The 19,877-nt window shown below is 35.5% G+C and overlaps 1 protein-coding gene across 1 annotated transcript in view; it reads right to left on the reverse strand.

Moving 5' to 3' along the window:
• Positions 1-7,861: 7,861 nt before the first annotated feature.
• The window catches only part of GPR174 (G protein-coupled receptor 174), a 30,206-nt gene continuing 18,190 nt past the window's right edge, over positions 7,862-19,877 (reverse strand). The window contains exon 3 of the mRNA XM_040467886.1: positions 7,862-10,490. Coding sequence (XP_040323820.1) covers positions 8,976-9,935 — 960 coding nt within the window. The 5' untranslated portion in view covers positions 9,936-10,490 and the 3' untranslated portion in view covers positions 7,862-8,975. The remainder of the gene's footprint in view (positions 10,491-19,877) is intronic.

Consider the following 19,877-nt stretch of genomic DNA (forward strand, 5'->3'; position numbering starts at 1 on the left):
CTATGAAAGCTGTGGATTAAGGTCCAGATTCTGGCAGAGAGTAGCTGTGTAGTGTGGCTGGATCATCTGTCTGCCCCATCTACCCTTTAGTAAGTCACCTTGAATAAAATTCTGTAAACAGTATGGACTGACTTGCATTGTTTTTTTGTTTGTTTGTTTGTTTGTTTTGTTTGCTTTTTGGGTTTTCTTTTGGTCTCAAAATGACTTCTCAGTCTAGAGGTTATTTTACTGTCTCTACTCCACCTTCTAACATCCATTCCGCTATTAGTAGACACTTAGGTTGCTCCCAGATTTTGTTTATTGTAAGTAATATTGCCATAAACACTAAAGTTCAAATTAGCCTTTTTGTTATCTTTGCATAACTTTACTGCATAAATAGCCAGTAGTGTAATTACTGGGTCATTTGGTATTTCTCTTCTTAATTTTTTGAGGAATGTCTGTACCATTTTCCACAGTGTTTGCACCAATTTCCATTCCCACTAACAGTGCACAGAATACTGATTCAACTCCTTACTCATTGTTGGTCTGTTTATACTTGCTATTTTTTTTTCCTGGTTGAATGATTCTAGGAAATTATCCATTTCATCTAGGTTATCTAATGTGTTAGCTATAGTCATTCATAGTAGTCTCTTATAATATGTATTTCTGTAGTGTCACTTATGATTTCTCCTCTCATCTCTAATTTTATTTATTTGGGTCATCTTTCTTTTTTCTTAGCATTGTAAAGTTCTCTCAATTTTGTTTATCCTTTAAAAAATTGCTCTTGGGGCGCCTGGGTGGCGCAGTCGGTTAAGCGTCTGACTTCAGCCAGGTCACGATCTCGCGGTCCGTGGGTTCGAGCCCCGCGTCAGGCTCTGGGCTGATGGCTCAGAGCCTGGAGCCTGTTTCCGATTCTGTGCCTCCCTCTCTCTCTGCCCCTCCCCCGTTCATGCTCTGTCTCTCTCTGTCCCAAAAATAAATAAAAGTTGAAAAAAAAGAAAAATTGCTCTTATTTTAATTGATCTTTTTTTTTCTACTATTTCATTTACTTCCATTCTGATCTTTTTTTTTTCTTTCCCTTAACTTTGGGCTTAATTTGATTTTTTTTCCTAATTCCTCTAGATGTAAAGTCAGGTTGTTTATTTTTAATCTTTCTAACTTCCTAATATATACATTTTACCACTATTAACTTCCCTTTTGGAACCACTTTTATGCCATCCCATCGGTTTTGGTAAGTCGTGTTTTTCTTTTCATTTGTTTCTAAATATATTTGATTTCCATTTTGGTTTCTTTTTTGATCTGCTGGTTGTTCAGGAGGGTGCTGATTAGTGTTCACATATTTGTAGATTTTCCAGCTTTCCTCATGTTGATTTCTAGTTTTGAATCATTGTGGTCAAAAAAGATAGTTGGTATGATTTCAGTCTTTTATATATTTGCTAAGACTTATTATATGATCTATCCTTGACAGTGTTCTGTGTGCCCTTGAGAATGTGTATTCTGCTTTGTTTAGGTGTAATGTTCTATACATGTCTGTTAGGTCCATTTGATGCAATGTATGATTCAAGTCCATTATTTCCTTGTTGATTTCCTCTCTGTATTATTTTATCTATTTTTGAAAGCGAAGTATTGAAGTTCTCTACTGTTATTGTTTTGTCTATTTCTTCTTTTGGATCTGTTATTATTTGTTTAATATTTTAGGTACTCCAATGTTGGGTATATATATATATATATATATATATATATATATATATAATGGCCGTATCTTATTCATGCATTGATCTTTCTATTATTATATAATGACCTTCTTTGTTTTTTGTTACTGTTTTTGGCTTAAAGTCTGTTTTGTCTGATATAGCTACCCCTACTTTCTTTGGTTTAAACTTTTATGGCATATCTATTTCCATACATTCACTTTGAGTTTATATGTGCTCTTAAATCTGAAATTGGCCTATTTTAGGCAGCATATACTTGGATTTCTAAAAATTCTATCCAGCAATTTTGTTCCTTTTTATTGGTAAGTTCAATCCCTTTATATTTAGAATAATTATTGATATATAAGGACTTATTAATACCATCTTACTAATTTTTCATTGTTTTGTATTTTTATTGTTTCTTTTTCCTATTGTCTTTGCATATTTTTGTAATTTCCTTAAGTTCCATAGTGATATCCTCTGTTTCCCCTTTCTTTGTCTTTGTGGATCTACTGTAGGTTTCTACTTTGTGGTTAACTTTTACATTATTTAAAATGTCTAATAGATAAAACAGCCCACTTTAGGCTGACATGAACTTATCTTTGAATGGCTATAAAGTCTCAGTTTTATTATATTATTGATTTTATAATTTACTTCTTTTATTCCATGTATTTGTAAATATATTGTGGCTATAGGTATTTTTATTACTTTATTTCCCCTCAACTTCATTACTATAGTTGAGGGGTTAACACCTCATCCTAATAGAGAGTTGCAGTTTTCTAAGTCTGACTGTCTATTTTTCACCTTTACCAGTGTCTCATGTACTTTCACATGTTTTCCTGTCACTGATTAACGTCTTCATTACAGCATGAAGAACTTTTAACATTTCTGTCAAGGCAGTTCTAGTGGTGGTGATCTCCCTCAGCATTTGTCTGGGGAAACTTTTATTTCTCCTTCATATAAGAAGGATACCATTGCAAGATAAAGTCTCCATAACACTTCTGCAGTAGAAGGCTCATCTAAGGAAAAGAGAACCAGGTTAATAAACATTTTTATTTTAGTTGGCAACTGCTCATATTGATCAAAAGGAAATTCTTATATTTGTTTGAATTTAGTGTTTGATGTCATTACTGAAAACATCTTAAATCAGTCTTATTATTTAACCTTTTTTGATCATATACTGAATAGTTCAGTACTATAACTTATTGGTGGCACCTAGGTGGCTTAGTTGGTTAAGCAGCTGACTTTGGCTCAGGTCATGATCTCATGGTTTGTGGGTTCAAGCCCCACATCAGTCTCCACACTGATAGTATGGAGGCTGCATGGGATTCTCTTTCTCCTCCTCTTTCTATGCCCATCCTCAACTCAAACTGTCTCTCTCTCAAAAGTAAATAAATAAATCCTTTAAAAAATAAATAGTACTGTAACTTATTAAAATATTTAACGATGGAATTACATAATGTGTGAAGTGTACTTTAATGTAATATGGGGTAGGGAAAATAGGTATAGTCAGAGAAAAAGAAGATTGGCCATGTGTTGATGTTGTTAGAAACTGAATAACAGGTACATGGGGGATCATTATACTAATTGCTCTTCTTTTGAAAATACTTGAACTTTTCCATAGTTAAACAGACATATGCGCACACACATGCACACACACACACACACACACACACACACATGCATCTAAGTGAAAAGGTTAAACTTAGTGACATAAGACACCACTGTGATTTCACACCATTTTTAACCTAGTATTAACATATTTGAATTTATGCAAGCATGGTGAGGAGGTTATAAGGCTACTTCTTTCATGTGTTCCTTCAATGAAATACTTGAATGAGCCCTATACTTGGACCATTAGTGTTTCAAGCTGCTTTTTTAAAATTTATTTTTTCTTATTATTAGATTAGCATTTTAAAAAGTATGAATGATACTTGTCAGTGAATAGGTTGTGAATATTCAATATTGCTTGGAAAGGGCTGAAAAAAGTCTTTCCATTATGCCCAAAATCTAACTTTGAAGAGCAAAAATCCTGTCTGTCTCTCAACTCTGCTTATGAAGCTCTTGCAAAAAGAAGACAATTGGGTCAGGGTGAGAGGCTTAATAACAGCCCCCACTGCCAAGGGGAGTTCTATTATTCTTTGAAGAGATCCAAGAAGACAAATGTAAGCTATCAAATAAAAGCTATGTCTATAGATGACATAGCAGATGTGTAGTAAAGAGTTAGGTAAATAAAAGCCAACAAACAATAGAATAAAAATATGGTCTTTGCAAAACCAAATAAGTGTTTAAGGTTCACGAAATGGTTCTGCTGAGAAAATAGTTAATAAAGTTCAAGAAAGTTACAATACATTGCCTTGTTCCCCAAACATATATCACATCTTCTATAACTGAGGAATAAGTTAAAAGAACCACATTTACTTGGGAGTTTTATCTCTCACTCCTTCCCCCCAAAATATGGCAGTGAAGGCAGTGAAGTTACTTCTGGCCTGGCTGTAGGAAGGCACAGAGAAGATGTATATGTGATTTTAGGACATTGGAAACATGGGCCAGATCTCATATTTTTATCCCATTATTTTCTTCATGTCTACCAAAACATCAGAAATTTCTCCTTAGAAAAGCCTTTAACACTTCCTAGGAAATTATTTCTTATCAACAGCCAAAATGTAATTCTTAACAACTTGGTTATTACAGAAGATACCTGGGTCTCCCCAAAGCACTAGGGATATAGGTAAAATAAAAAGGGAGTTGCTAAAGAGGAAGAAAAAGAACTAAGATGAGACGAGGGCCAACAGCAACTATACTGTCATCACTGTTTGTTTTTATATCTGTTTTTGGAAAAGTAAACGAAGACAGTGGAATATAGTGTTTTTTTCCTCCTGCCAATCCACAAAAAATCAGACTGTCATCTTAACAACACATAAGACTTAAGGAAAAAACACTTCCTCTGTCACCTCATCTCACCTTATGCCCATAAACTGCATTCTAGAAAATATAGGGTAAGTTATTCAAATAGACTTGGTCAACAAGTGAGGGATAGGAATAATCTCAATAAGGTGTGGATAAAGAATCAATCTATGGGAGAAGTGGAAAATAGGGGTAGAATAAGATGGGGGAAGTTCCTCATCTTTCTGAGAATATAATGCACCTCTCCAGTGAGAGAAAGGAAGAGTGAAGTCTCATGGGACTTATCTATGTGTATGAGAATACAGAAAAATATCCTTAAGTTTCACATTTTCTGAAGAAGTCACTAAATATACATTGACCTCTGGAGGCATAAAATTTCTATGTAACTACAGAGACTATCTTTATTATTAAAATTAAACTTATAACTTACAAATGTAAATAAATTATAAGTGCAAGAATTTCACAGTGTCTTCAGAGTAAAAACAAAAAGATGATATAATAAAGAAGTTGCACAAAGTTCCACTTATGTACTTTTTCAGATCAAGGTAGCTCGATCTGTTGTTCCTAGGGTAGGAGCTCTTTTTGTATGGAATTACAGGTTAATAGAATTAGCTGAGTAATTAACTGATAATGAAAACACATAAACCATTTGAATATAATAAAAAAAACAATAATGACAGCAATAATAATACAGAAGTCACTCCATATTCAAAATATCTGTTTTTGGAATAATTCTGTGTATATTTTGGAATCAGAACTCAAAACATTTATATGGGAAATGTGAGCTTATTTATCTTGAATTGTATATTACTGAGGTTGAGGGTGCTTACTTTTTGCACCCCGATTTCATTGAACCAAGAAATTAGTAAATAGGAGATTCAAAAAGAGGATTCTTCAAGGAAAAAAAGCACAAAGAAGCTGCCATTTGAATGTCAGGTGCAGTAGCACATCTTTCCTACTCCTTTTTTTTTTTTTAACAGAGTTTATTGTCAAATTGGTTTCCATACAATACCCAGTGTTCATCCCAACAAGTGCCTTCCCCCATGCCCGTAACCCACTTTCCCCTTTCCCCCACCACCCATCAATCCCTGGGTTTGTTCTCAGTCCTTAAGAGTCTCTTATGGTTTGCCTCCCTCCCTCTCTGTAACTTTTTTCCCCTTCCCCTCCCCCATGGTCTTCTGTTAAGTTTCTCAAGATCCATATTTGAGTGAAAACATATGGTATCTGTCTTTCTCTGGATTATTTCACTTAGCATAATACCCTCCAGTTCCATCCACATTGCTGCAAATGGCCAGATTGCATTCTTTCTCATTGCCAAGCAGTATTCCATTGTGTATATAAACCACAATTTCTCTTTCCATTCATCAGTTGATGGACATTTATGCTCTTTCCATAGTTTAGCTATTGTTGAAAGTGCTGCTATAAACATTGGGGGAACAAGTGCCCCTATGCATCAGCACTCCTGTAACCCTTGGGTAAATTCCTAGCAGTGCTACTGCTGGGTCATAGGGCAGATCTATTTTTAATTTTTTGAGGAACCTCCACACTGTTTTCCAGAGTGACTGCACCAGTTTGCATTCCCACCAGCAGTGCAAGAGGGTTCCCGTTTCTCCACATCCTCGCCAGTATCTATAGTCTCCTGATGTGTTCATTTTAGCCACTCTGACCAGGGTGAGGTGGTATCTCAGTGTGGTATTTGACTTGTATTTCCCTGATGATGAGTGACATTGAGCATCGTTCCATGTGCCTGTTGGCCATCTGGATGTCTTCTTTAGAGGAGTGTCTATTCATGTCTTCTGCCCATTTCTTCATTGGATTATTTGTCTTGGGGGTGTGGAGTTTGGTGAGTTCTTTATAGATTTTGGATACTAGCCCTTTGTCTGATGTGTCATTTGCAAACATCTTTTCCCATTCCATTGGTTGCCTTTTAATTTTGTTGATTGTTTCCTTTGTAGTGCAGAAGTTTTTATCTTCATGAGGTCCCAATAGTTCATCTTTGCTTTTAATTCCCTTGCCTTTGGAGATGTGTCAAGCAAGAAATTGCTGTGACTGAGGTCAGAGAGGTTTTTTTCCTGCTTTCTCCTCTAGGGTTTTCATGGTTTCCTCACATTCAGGTCCTTTATCCATTTTGGGTTTATTTTTTTGTACAGTGTAAGCAAGTGATCTAGTTTTATTCTTCTGCATGTTGCTGTCCAGTTCTTCCAGCACCATTTGTTAAAAAGACTATACTTTTTTCCATTGGACACTCTTTCCTGCTTTGTCAAAGTTTAGTTGGCCATATATTTGTGGGTCCAATTCTGGGGTCTCTATTCTATTCCATTTCTCCTACTCCTAAAAGCAATGTTTTTCTCCTGGAAATCAGGTACTGAGTTGGAAGGCATAAATTCCAAAGGAAAAGGAAATAAGCAGAGATCTGAAACTAATAACCATTCTTGTGGATATATTTCTTAGAATTTAGCATCCCCATTATGGTAAGCAAAGTAGGTGATCATTTACTGTGTATAATTTGAAAGACACTGATGTAAAATCCATTTTCTTAAAAATATCTTCCCCTCCAGTTTTCTTCAGTGTCTTTCATCCTTCCATTAAAAATAAATGATTAACACTTTGAATTAAAGTTTATCCCTAAACCTTGGATTCAGATATCCCTGGGCAAGTTCATACTATGCCAACATTATTCACTAGCATCTCAGTATGAATAAATTGATCAGATTTATTGGGTGGTCCTAGCTAAGCAGCATAAGAATACAGGACATTTGTCCTCTCTTTGCATGATGTAAATTAGCTGCAACGGCTTCTGGACCACCTAATAAATGGCTTTAACCCCTTCAACCATTCCTCTAAGAAATGTAGTAATGTTCTAGAAAGATTTTCCCTCCCTTTTAGAAAAAAAAATATGTTTAAAGTGAAATTAATATGTTGGGATGAGCACCGGGTATTGTATGTAAGCCAATTTGACAATAAATTATATTAAAAAAATGAAGTCTCTGGTATCCCAAAATGACCCTAAGAAGTGTAATCCATTCTAATATAAAAAGTAGTAATGAAATATAGTATAGGTAAGACTCTTCCATTATAAGTACTCATAAAATTATTACTTTTGATACCATTACAACACTAAATTATATTCAAAAATAAATCACTTTAAAGAAAACAGACCAGACAGAGATAGTTACAGTCTCTGAAACACAACTTAACACTCATTCATAACTCATTTAACACATAAAAATATGGACCTTGCAATGAATAATTAGGATATAAATACACTATTTAGCAGCACAAAGTGTGTTTTCTACTAGGTTATTATTTTAATAATAAAGTACATGCAAAATCAATACTTGTCCAGAGAAAACATTAGAAAATCTTCCATTCCTCTCAGATATTAGAAATAATTTTGATTTTACCAGTTTCTCCTCCAATCATATTAGTATCATAATTATGTGCATAAAACAACTCCTTTTTATAAAAATATGATGGAGCCCTTGGTTGATTCCCACATTCCTTCCAGATGAGTAGTAGCATGTGTCTTTATTATATAGTGCACAGATCTTAGGTAAATCACTTTTTAAAGTTAGAGATTTTTGTTAAAACATGTTTCAAAGTACTATAATATTTAAAACCTCAGATTTAATTACTACTCTTAGTCTTCTGCACTTCTTCCCAGAAGATGAATCTCCTTCCCCAGCTGCTGGGAAGTAGGCTGTGCAGGCCTCACAATGGTATGACTGGGGTAAAACTGGACCAGAAAACTGTCAGAGATATTCAATGTTAGTCTAGAAGCATGGTGGAAACTCTCTCTTCTAGGCAGGTCAATACATTTCCATAGGTGTTCTTTAGAAATAGTTTAAGAGAACCAGAACTGTGATTGTCACTTATAGGATCTGTTCTGGCCCTATAGAGGCAATTTGGGTCACATCATATGTATTTTGGCAAGGTATCTGACCTGGTAGATTCAATATGGCATCTTATACAGTCATAGAAATTACTGTATGTGTATTTGTTTCCTGTTCTTACTTTAAACTTACCAGAAGCTTGAGTTTGAATATTCATTTTATGAATAGGTGTGTCAGATGATGTTTAATAATGACACTTAAATGTAGGAAATAGTTATTTAAGTCTTCAAACCTTACTGTATAATCACACATGAGAGATAAAAATGATTCCATGTTTATACCACTTTGTTTTCACAGAATAACGTGTTGTTCATCCTACTGAAAATACAATAAAAATATTATATTTGAATATAAATTGTGATTACTATAATAAATAGACAACTACATTGCCTCTAAGTACCAAGACTCAGTGTCCATTGCAGCAAAACTAAGTGCTTATGATGAGCCCAAGCAAATACTCTCTGTGTCTTAGGTTCACAGATAAAATTGCTGGTGCTAATTCACTTCATATATTCACAAAGGATTTTCCATGGAGTTGGATGCTCTCTTGTCTTGAAAGTCGTCTTCTGAACTCATTAGTGGTGAAGTAGTATATGACTGGGTCAAGACAGGAATTCAGACTAGCAAGACAGAGGGCAGCGGAATGAAATATTAGAATCACCCTTCTGGCTAGGCAGCTTTGAATTTTGTTGGACTTGACCAGGAAATCTAAAGGAAAACTGAAGTGATAAGGTGCAAAGCAAATTAAGAATACTCCTGCACAGGTTAGAATCATCTTCAAGGCTTTCTTTTTCTCCCCAAGGTCTTGGACCACAGGATATTTATCATGCAGTGATAAAACTGTCTTCCAGGTACAGTAAAGGATAATCAGAAGAGGAGTGACAAACCCAATCAGCTCACCAATGGTCATCATGGCAATAGATTGGACCAGATTGACATTCCTGGTAGGAAGACCCACAAAGCATTTGGTTCTGTTGCCTGAAGTGTCATCACTGGTTCTGAAGAGAGGAAAGAGCAGACAGGCAAGGCAGATGATCAACCATCCAGCGATGCTGATGTATAGGTCATATTTCTGTTTGCAGTCATGGAAGCGAAAGGGGTACATGAGAAACCAAAATCGTCGCACACTTATGCAGACCAAGAAGTAGATGCTTGCATACATGTTGACATACTTCAGGTAGAAACAGAACATGCAAAGACCAGTCCCAAATGGCCAGTCATGATTCAAGTAGTAAAAGATCCTCAGTGGCAGGGAGAGAACTTGTAGTAAGTCAGCAATGGCTAAGTTTATCATGAATATCACAGCCCTTTTGGTTTCTTTCATATAGCCATAAAATACCCACAAGGCTAATATGTTCCCTATGAGACCTGGCACAAGAATTACAGTGTATGTCACTGCATAGATAAAATATCGAAAATCTCCATTGTCTCCATTTGGCACAGCACAAGTGTCATTTGCAGGCATGTTCCTTTCCAGAGCAACTACCTTTGCCAAATGGTGGTTCAAAACATAAATTCACAATCAACTGCTACTCTTTCTAAAAGACTTATCAATGGGTTGTACAGAGTGAGTGTAAAATAGCTTCCTTTCTCCTGCTTTGGTCTGAGCCACTGCACATAATTTTGGGGTTTTCAAAGAACTATCTGCATATTTTCCTTGGATTTTCTTTTATAGTAACTACACTGAAGTCTAGTGTGCAAACACAGGTGACAAGCTGTTATAATTTACCCTCTTGTTTACTCTGTTATAAGGCCTTCTGGGATATCATGAAAGTTGATTCCCATTTGGATCATGAATGTGCCACATAGAAGCTCTTCAAATTTCCATATGATGATAGCCATCTCTTTACAGGTGTTTGACAGGCTGTTTTTCCTTATTTTTGGCTCACATAGAAGAAAGATTTGCTTTAGTACTGAATGAGTCTGCAATTCTTCAGAGATGATTAGCTTGGATAGATCAGCTTTCTGAGAGTTTTTCAGTTATGTGTTGAAAGCTAAAAATTGGGAAACAAAGGCAGCACTGCAAATGAAAAAAAACAAATAATCCAATTATTGTCTGCATTTTTTGCAAAAAAAGAAAAAGGCTATGTATACAAAAATCTATTAATTTGAATGGAAAATTCTGAAGTTAGGGTGATAAGCCAGTTTCTATAAGGTACTTTAGAATCACTGGAAAGCACAGCTAGAAGTAACTTGAGAGGTAATGTAGTCTGTGACTGAACCAACGTTATCTGAGAGCTTGTTAGAAATGGGGAAGACTCTCAGACCCCACCTGGGACCTTTGGAATCAGTTTGCAGTTTAATGAGAACCACAGGTGATTATTATGCATATTAAAATTTGAGGGGCTCTGATTTAGACCATTGAGTCACAAATCACATTGTCAGACTCATCTGATGGTGTTAAAAAAATACAGTTTTCCACAGCTTTCCTGGTGTCTCCTCCAGAGATTCTGATTCATTATAGAAGGCCCCAAATTTGTATTTTTTAAAAGTTTCCCATATGATTAAGATATAGTTGACCGAGCATTTCTTGTTGAACCACGATTTTAGGGGCCACTGATTTGGCAGGAATCCTTCTCATATGTCTGAAAATAAGTGGGAAACCAGCCTCTCTTTAGTTAACATATAGTGTAATATTAATCTCAGTGATTTAGTGATTCATCACTTACATATAACAACCAGTGCTCAACACAACTGCCCCCAATACCCCATCACTCATTTAGTCCATCTTCCACCCACCTCCCTCCATTAACCCTCTGTTCTCTATCTTTAAGGGTCTCTTACAGTTTGTTTCCCTCTCTCTTTTTCCCTCTTCCCATATGTTCATCTGTTTTGTTTCTTAAATTCCTCATATGAGTGGAATCATATGGTATTTGTCTTTCTCTGACTGACTTATTTCGCTTAGCATAAAACACTCTGGCTCCATTCACATCTTTGCAAATCAGCCTCTCTATAAATAGTTCATTGACATGGATCATTTAGTCACCTCTTAACTATCCAAGATAACAAAACATAGCACCAGTAGAGAGAGTCCAAGTTCCAAGGTGGTTGAATCGACTGGACTCATGACCTTTGTCTGAGGTAAATAAATTTTAGCTTAGGAACTTGGATAGTTGCCCCAAGGCTGCTGAAATCCAGGAGGATTTAACTGGCTTAAAGATATGTGGGAAGAACAAAAGTGAAATAAGAATTATGAAACATTCTGCTTTATATTATCAAATCCATGTGGCTTAAAGTGTGCTTTATTCAGCCCCTGAAGGAATTGTTATTGTTCTTATTTTGCCTCAATTGCTTCATAAGAAAAATAGCACATTTTGTTCAAAAACATAGTGTTCACTTTAACTAAAAGACCTGATGTAAAGTATGAACTATGCATCATACTGAAGAGGTTAAGTACTTGAGATTTCTCAGTTAAGGGCAAAGTAGAAACATGGTGTTATAAAATACAAGGAAACACAATTGTAAAGCATTATTGTTGAAAGAGTAATTAAAATTAGAGGTTGTTTAACTCTGAAATTGAAATACATCTTTGTAATATTTTCGCAGGTAGTGATTTTGGATAGGTGACAGGCCAAATCAGGTGGCAGACCGATCAAAAGCCTGGGGTTCCAACCTCCTTTTAACTATATAGAAGTCATTATCTTCTAATGTCACTGAATAAACATTAGAAATTTATACAAATATACATCCAGTGAACCTTTATTGAACATCCGTCTTCCCTATCATGACCAATGACTCTTCTGGATTTCATTTGAGCTGTAGCTCTTTCCAACTATACATAAGAACTCTTCTCTTGAATATTTCATTATCACTTCAAAATTCAACACATGCAAGTGATCTTTACTATTTATTCAGAATATGTCTTGTCAGATTATGTCACCTCTTTGGAAAAAAATCTCCTAATGACATTTTCTCTCAGAGGAAAAAACAAAGTTCTTTTCAATGGCCTACATCTTCTTACATGATCTGGTCCCCATTACATATCAAGCTTACCTCCTAATATTCTCTTGCCCTCTGCTCCAGCCACTTTGCCATTCTTGCTGTTAGGTGAACAGACCAGTAAACTCCTACTTCAAAGCCTTTGAATTGGCAGTTCCCTGTGCCTGAAATGCTTTAGACCAGTTATTTACTTCTTGCATTCATTCATCTCCTGCAGATATTTACCTAAATGTTACCTTTTGGTGAGGCTTCCCCTGATGTTTCTACTTAAAACAGCAATTCTCTTCCAACATTCCGCATCTCCTTTCAGTATTTATTTTATTCATTTTCATTCATAATTAACATACTTTATGGTTTTTTTTACTTATTTTGTTTTTATATATTTTCCCTACTAGAATGTAAAGTCCATGAAGACAGGGATTCTTATGTTTTGTCTACTTTGCTGTATGCTAGAACCAAAGACTGTGCAAAAGACAAAGTAAGTTCTCAGTATTAGTTGAATGAAATCGTCACAGTAATAAAAATTAGTTGAATATAAAAATCAACATTCCCAAACAAAAATTATCATCTCTCAAAACTTCAAACCTGATTCTTCTCTAGGTTTCCTTATTGCTATTAAGTTCATCAATATTTTCCCAGGTTGTCTCAAAGTCTTGTAGGCATTGACTCTTTGTCACTTATTCTCCACTTCCAAACAAGTTTCTAAGGAGGAAATAGCATACTATGGGGGGAATTAATGTATGTTTAGAAGTTAGACTGACCTAGGTTTAAATTTCTGATCTTTCAATTAATAGCTATGTGACCTTGGGTATATGACTAAACCTCTCTGATCCTTAATTTTCTCATTGGTAAAATCAGAATAATCATAGTACCTAACCTATAGAGTCAGTGTAAGAATTAATTGTGCTATTGTATGGAATCTATTTTGCATAGTGTCTGGTACATAATAAGTGCCCAATAAACACATGAGTTATAACTGATATTACTATTTTCTGCAATTGCATTATTTAACACAACCATCTCATTTTTAAAATTCACATTGTTTTTACTCTAGTTCAGGCCTTCATTAACTGAATTTGTCTCCCTATCCCATATCTTTTCCTAATCTATTATGTATAATGCCATCAGATATTTTTCTGAAATGAACTTTTTAAAGAGCATTAATGACTCCCTGTTGCTCATCAAATCACAACGTGCATAGCCTTGTAGTCAATGGCCTCCTTAAAATACAGTGCCTCCTACCTTTAGAGTTTTGTCTCCCATTACTCTCCTGGCATGATCCACACTCCAGCCGAAAGGAACTCCTTACTGTTCAAACTGACCTTTTTTTTTTTTTCCCACAAGCATTTGCACATTATGCTACTCATCCTGGAATATCTTCTTTTTGAATATTAGTCCTACCTATTTGTAAAAGCCTTTTTCTGTTCTTCGTGGACACTTTTGTGATGAACTCAACACTGTTATGCTAACCCCCTTTTTAAATACTCATTTATATCTCTCTCAAAGTACCTAACATTATCTACTTTTTAGTTAGTAATTTGTGTCTGTGTCTTATTTATGCCTCTGTTCCCCTGCCAATCCCACCTTACCACAATGAGGCCAGAAATCCCTTGAAGTGAAGGGCTGGGTCTTAAACACCTTTATATCCCCTGGAACACCTAGAGCCATGTTTAGAATGTGGTGGATTCAGCAAATATTTATTCAGCAAATATTTACTCAGCATCTACCATTTGCCAGGCACTATTCTTGGTACTGGGGATATTGACAGTGGAACAAGGTACATGATCTCTGTCTTCTTGGACCTTATTTTTCTAGTGAGGAAGAATGATAATTGCCACACAATATTAAAAAAATATGTGTTCATAGGCAATGTACAATGTAGTCTATAAGCACAAAAGAGGGGAAACAACTAAAATATTCAGAACATTTTCCTTAAGTAAAGCGAACTTAAAGTCATGACTACCCTTCTGAAGTCTATACTTTTCCTTTTGGTCATTCCCTCACTGCCCACATTTTAGTGCATTTTCATATGTATATCCTAGCCTGTAACCTTGAAATGCTCCTGAATAGAATGCCTCCCTTAAAATTCCTCTGGCTTCTTCTGGGAGAGCTGATCATGCTTACCCTTTGTTTAAATACCATTATTTTCTAATAGGGAAAGTTACCTGGGATGACTGAAAAGGTTTTCCATAATGGAAAAAGCCCTAGTTAGCTGTTCCATAATGAATATAAATTGTCCATTATCTAAGAGTGTTGAATACAACAAAAATGAAGGAGGCATTTTTTTTTCAGAGAATGCCACTATTTTTTTGAGATTTTCCTTTCTCAGGAAAAAATTCATATTTAACAGGCACTGAAACAGACTCCAGTTTTGAATGAGGTATTTATTTGAAGAAACTTGCCAGACTCCTTGATCAAATTATTATTTTTTCTTTTGCTTTCATGAGTTTATTCTTCCTTAATTTTACTTACTTCCTGATATAAGTAAAAAAGAAAAAAATAAAAAAAAATGAAAAAAAGAAATAAAAAATGAACTAATGGACTAAATCTGTCCTCTTTCGCAGCAATCTGCAGGTCAGAAACTATTTCATATGGAGTTCTCATGGGAAGATATTATTTTCATTTATGAATATTTATGTTTATCCAAACCTGAAGATTCATTAAATTTCACTTACGATATGGTTCAAGTGTATTTTCCAGTAATACTATGTCTTTGCTTATCCAGAAAAAACATAACTCAAATGAATATCAGGGATAGCTTTTTGTGTTATTTTACTGAGACGTCCTTGAATAAGTTACTATTATCTATGAAGATGCTAGACTTTTATCCATCAAAATGTATTTCTGTATTTTATTTTTTTTAAATTTTTTTTTCAACGTTTATTTATTTTTGGGACAGAGAGAGACAGAGCATGAACGGGCAAGGGGCAGAGAGACAGGGAGACACAGAATCGGAAACAGGCTCCAGGCTCTGAGCCATCAGCCCAGAGCCCGACGCGGGGCTGGAACTCACGGACCGCGAGATCGTGACCTGGCTGAAGTCGGACGCTTAACCGACTGCGCCACCCAGGCGCCCCTATTTCTGTATTTTAATAAAAGAAAGTGAATTATTAAAAATATTAAACCACCAAATGACCTAATTTTTAATGGTGGTCTTTGAGACCTATTAGTGACAAGGGAAGACTATATTTTGGGATGTGGAGTTCTGCCCAGCAACCATCCAATCATAGGTCATAGGCAACTACTTACTCAAAAGCCAACTTTATTTTAGAATTCTGGTTAGATATACTGTACTAAGCCAAGAAAAGGCAGACCTAGTGCTTTAAGTGACTGCAAATAATGTGGGGCTGAATAAGGTGTGTACATGTGTGTGGGAGGCAACTGTGCCACTATGATACATAACTAATCACAAATATTAGATGGAAGAGAGTGAAACAACTTCTTCCTGATTCTTATTAGCACACAGAGCAAATATCAGGGATTCTTTCTAACTTTTTAAAATCTTTGAAGTCAAAAAGCTTATAATCTTTCCATAAAATGTGTCTGACAACTGCATCTAGGTAAAGAGCTGACTACAGCACAGTAAGCAAATACTTTAGAAAGTCTTTGCCTGGATAATTCTCCTAGGGAATTCACCAGTTCTGCCCCACTGAAAATTAAAATAGAATTTTTATTTTAAAGAGGGGTTTTCTGCTTGGATACCACATCCAATTAGGTTTCCAACTTCTCATATTTGGTACCTCCTATGATTCTTTCATAAACCAACTTCATAAAGGGGGGAAATAACTGTGTGTGGACAGACAGTGCAGTTATTATGAGCGTTGCCATTTTCCAGGAAATTCTTTCATTTAGCTGGGTATAAATGTATTTGCTGAGATCTAAAGCCCCTTTCCTCTTCAACAGATAGTGTATCTTGTTACTCTGCTCTGAGTAGTACTCTTAATTACCCAGAGACAGCAAGGAGTACATTACCTTATCTGACATTACCAGTAAGTCATGCCCAGTCACATGGCCTTTCCTCAGATATCCTAATTTGTAATAATTTCATATCCTGGAGACAAAGTCACACCAAATGGTATTGGCGACCCCAGAGGCTATGAAATCTGCACTGATAATTAACAAGTAATATAGCCACTATCCACTTCCTTGCGTCTACTATCCATTAAACCATGTAAGTTTGTTCTTATACAGTTCCTCTCAGGGACTTGGTCTTATACATGTGATTTAAAGGTATTTATTTTAGTGGCCCCTGGGTGGTTCAGTCAGTTAAGCATCTGACTTCAGCTCAGGTCATAATCTCCTGGTTTGTGGGTTTGACCCCGCATCAGGCTCTGTTCTGACAGCTCAGAGCCTGGAGCCTGTTTTGGATGCTGCATCTCCCTCTCTCTCTGCTCCTTGCCTGCTCACACACTCTTTCTCAAAAAATAAATAAACATGAAAAAATTAAAAAGAAAATAAAGGTATTTATTTTTATTCTTTCCCTTTTTCTTAAGCAGTGTTTCTCAAAATGTGGTCTCTGGGAAAACTGGAGTGCATGTTAAAAATGAATATTTCCAGATGGAACATTATTTTTTTAATTCTATTTTTAATGTTTATTTATTTTTGAGAGCAAGTGGATGAGGGACAGAGAGGGGGACACAGAATCTGAAGCAGACTCCAGACTTTGTGCTGACAGCTGAGCACAGACGAGGGCCTGACGTGGGGCCAAAACTCAAGAACCCTGAGATTATGATCTGAGCTGAAGTTGGACACTTAACCGACTGAGCCGCCCAGGCGGCCCCCAGATGGAACAATTCTTAACTTCCAAAGGACAGAGACAAGGTAGTTATATTTTAACAAGATCGCAAGAGAAACAAATCCAAGAGCTTTCAAATATGAGAGTCTTCCTTGAGTTATAAAGGGCAATTTCAATATCAATACAGTCTTTTTCTTAAGTTCCATACCAAAACTAGGTCCTTGTAGGGATTCTCTGTGCTTTCCTATCTCCATTGCCTGGGTTCTTGAGTTCTACATCTGCTTAAAGTGATATATTCCCATCTTTACCTATTGAAATCCTGCCTATCTTCCAAGGCCACTCTTCAAAAAAAATGTCAACGTCCTCATGAAAGCTTTCATTATTTTCTGCCTGATTATGATTATATTCACCTGTGAACTCCTATAGCACTTTGTATTAGAAATATGCTTTCTTATTCTACAAAATTGTTAGCTCATTACCAACAAACACTATTTTTTTATTGATGTATATGACCCTTTACCCCTAAAGTGCCTGGCTACTTTTCATGTAGTAGGAACTCAATTTGATTCAACCATGTTTATTGAACATCTAGACCAGAGCTTAATACAATGGGAAAGAATCCCTTTAAGTCTCATATATGGTATGCTATTTTACAAACAATTTGCATATAGCCTCATATTGTTGACTACTGTTTAACTTGTGGTTCATAATGGGTCTCAAGTCTTTATTTATACATTATTAAAATATAAGAGAAAGCAGTACATTACTTTTGATAGATATTATAAAACACTGAGCAGTTTAGAATTTACATGTAGCCAACTATCTAGCTATCAGTGTCTCCTATTTTTACCACTAGGGTGTATGTATCCTAAATTTTGGTTTGAATTATTCACCATTTCACTGAGTTTTATTTTAAATATTATATTTGAAATTATTCACTTTGTAAATGTGATGAGAAAATCGCAAGTTATGTTACAGTGGGAAAACTGTATGTATTTCCTGTTCTCAGTGCTGACATTGCTTTGAGAATTTTCCTCCACTCTTCTAAATGCTCATCTGGAGTTTCAGACCAGACATCAGAATTTGGACAAAAAGAGAATTTTTATTAAGGAAAGTTAAAAGCTTCCAAGTTTATATAAAATAAACTAAGATCCAAGATAACCAAGTCCTTTTGGCTGTTTTCATTTGCAGTCCTTTTCTTGCAATTTTCTCTTTGAGAGTGTTTCATATCCACTACTTTACAGGATTAATAGGCTGCAAAAGTGGAGGAATAAAGCAACTTTATGAGGTCTGGTAAAAAGAGCAAGAGTGGAGTGGAAAATTAAACCAGTCTCCAGGGCCTCACTCCAGAGTTGGCTTTCATTTTGGGTGTAGGTGGCTACCTAATATGGTGTGATTTCCAGAGCTGCCAAAAAGTGCTTCTTTAAGAAAAAATAAACTACAAATTCTTTCCTATTTGTTGGCTGGGGCCAAACCTCCTTCTTAACAATAAGACATATTCCTTATTGAGGACACATAGACTTGGAATACCAGACTTCCACCTTTAAAGATGGAGTCCAGGAACTTAAAACTGGCAGCTTTTCTTGGGGGAATATCAGTACCCTAAACAAACTCAATCTTTCCATATCATGTGTAATGGACAATAGAGTTCTTGTTGTTGTTGTTGTTGTTGTTTGTTTGTTTTTTGTTGTTGTTGTTTTGCATTGTGCTTTTCAGCTCAGTTAGTGTATCAGCTTTTTTGTTCTTGATGCTTAGTACTTTTTCCTCCATAGTTAGTTGTATCTTACTTATATCTTAAGGCCATTTTCTCTGTACTACATTATTCAAAATCTATACATTTTGTGTTAAAGAACAAACGGATATTATGGAAGCTTCTCAACAGATATTTGAGGTCTTTAGAAACTGCATAAAAATCTTGTTAAAAATAATTTAAATTTTAAGATTCTAAATATTAAAATGCAAGTGACAAACAGAAGAGATTGTCTAGCTTTCAGTGATTACCGTAAAATATACCCATGTAGCTCTCAATAATTACTCTAAAAAACTGTCTATGAGACATTTGATATCCCAGTGAGAGGGCAATTAATCTAAAATATGGGATCTCATTTTTGGATTTGAATGACAAATGCTAGATCCTGTCCTTAGATAATACTTTTATATGGAACCATAAAAGACCAAGAATAGGCAAAACAATCTTGAAAAAGAATAATAAAGCTGGAGACATCACAATTCTGGACTTCAAGTTATATTACAAAGCTGTAATAATTGAAATAGTATGGTACTAGCACAAAAATAGATGCATACATCAATAGAACAGAATAGAAAATCCAGATTATATCATGTGTTGGCAGAGAATTCTACAAAAGAGAGGAGTGGGCAGGAAACATAGAAGGCAGGCAACCAACATAATAGCTTCCACCTAAACAAATTTGTATTGATCTAATCCTTTTAAGAACCTTTTCTCATCTAGACTCCAAGCTTCTTGGGGAGCGGTCTCCTTTAAAAGTGACTAGAGTTAAAATGCCAGCTTCAGTTGGGAAATCTTGAACCACTTGCTTTCTGTTCTTCTCCCTACCCTAACCTCAGTTTCTTCCTCTTGTACAATGAGTACAATAATGTATACTCCTGGGGTGTATTGTTAAAATTACCTGAAATATCCCAAGTAAAATCCAGTAAGACAGTGCTTAGCACATAATAGATGCCAATACATATCATTTGTCCTTTTCTTCTGGC

This window comes from Herpailurus yagouaroundi, unplaced genomic scaffold (genome assembly GCF_014898765.1).
Source record: "Herpailurus yagouaroundi ecotype Mexico unplaced genomic scaffold, PumYag 67623, whole genome shotgun sequence".
NCBI lineage: Eukaryota > Metazoa > Chordata > Mammalia > Carnivora > Felidae > Herpailurus > Herpailurus yagouaroundi.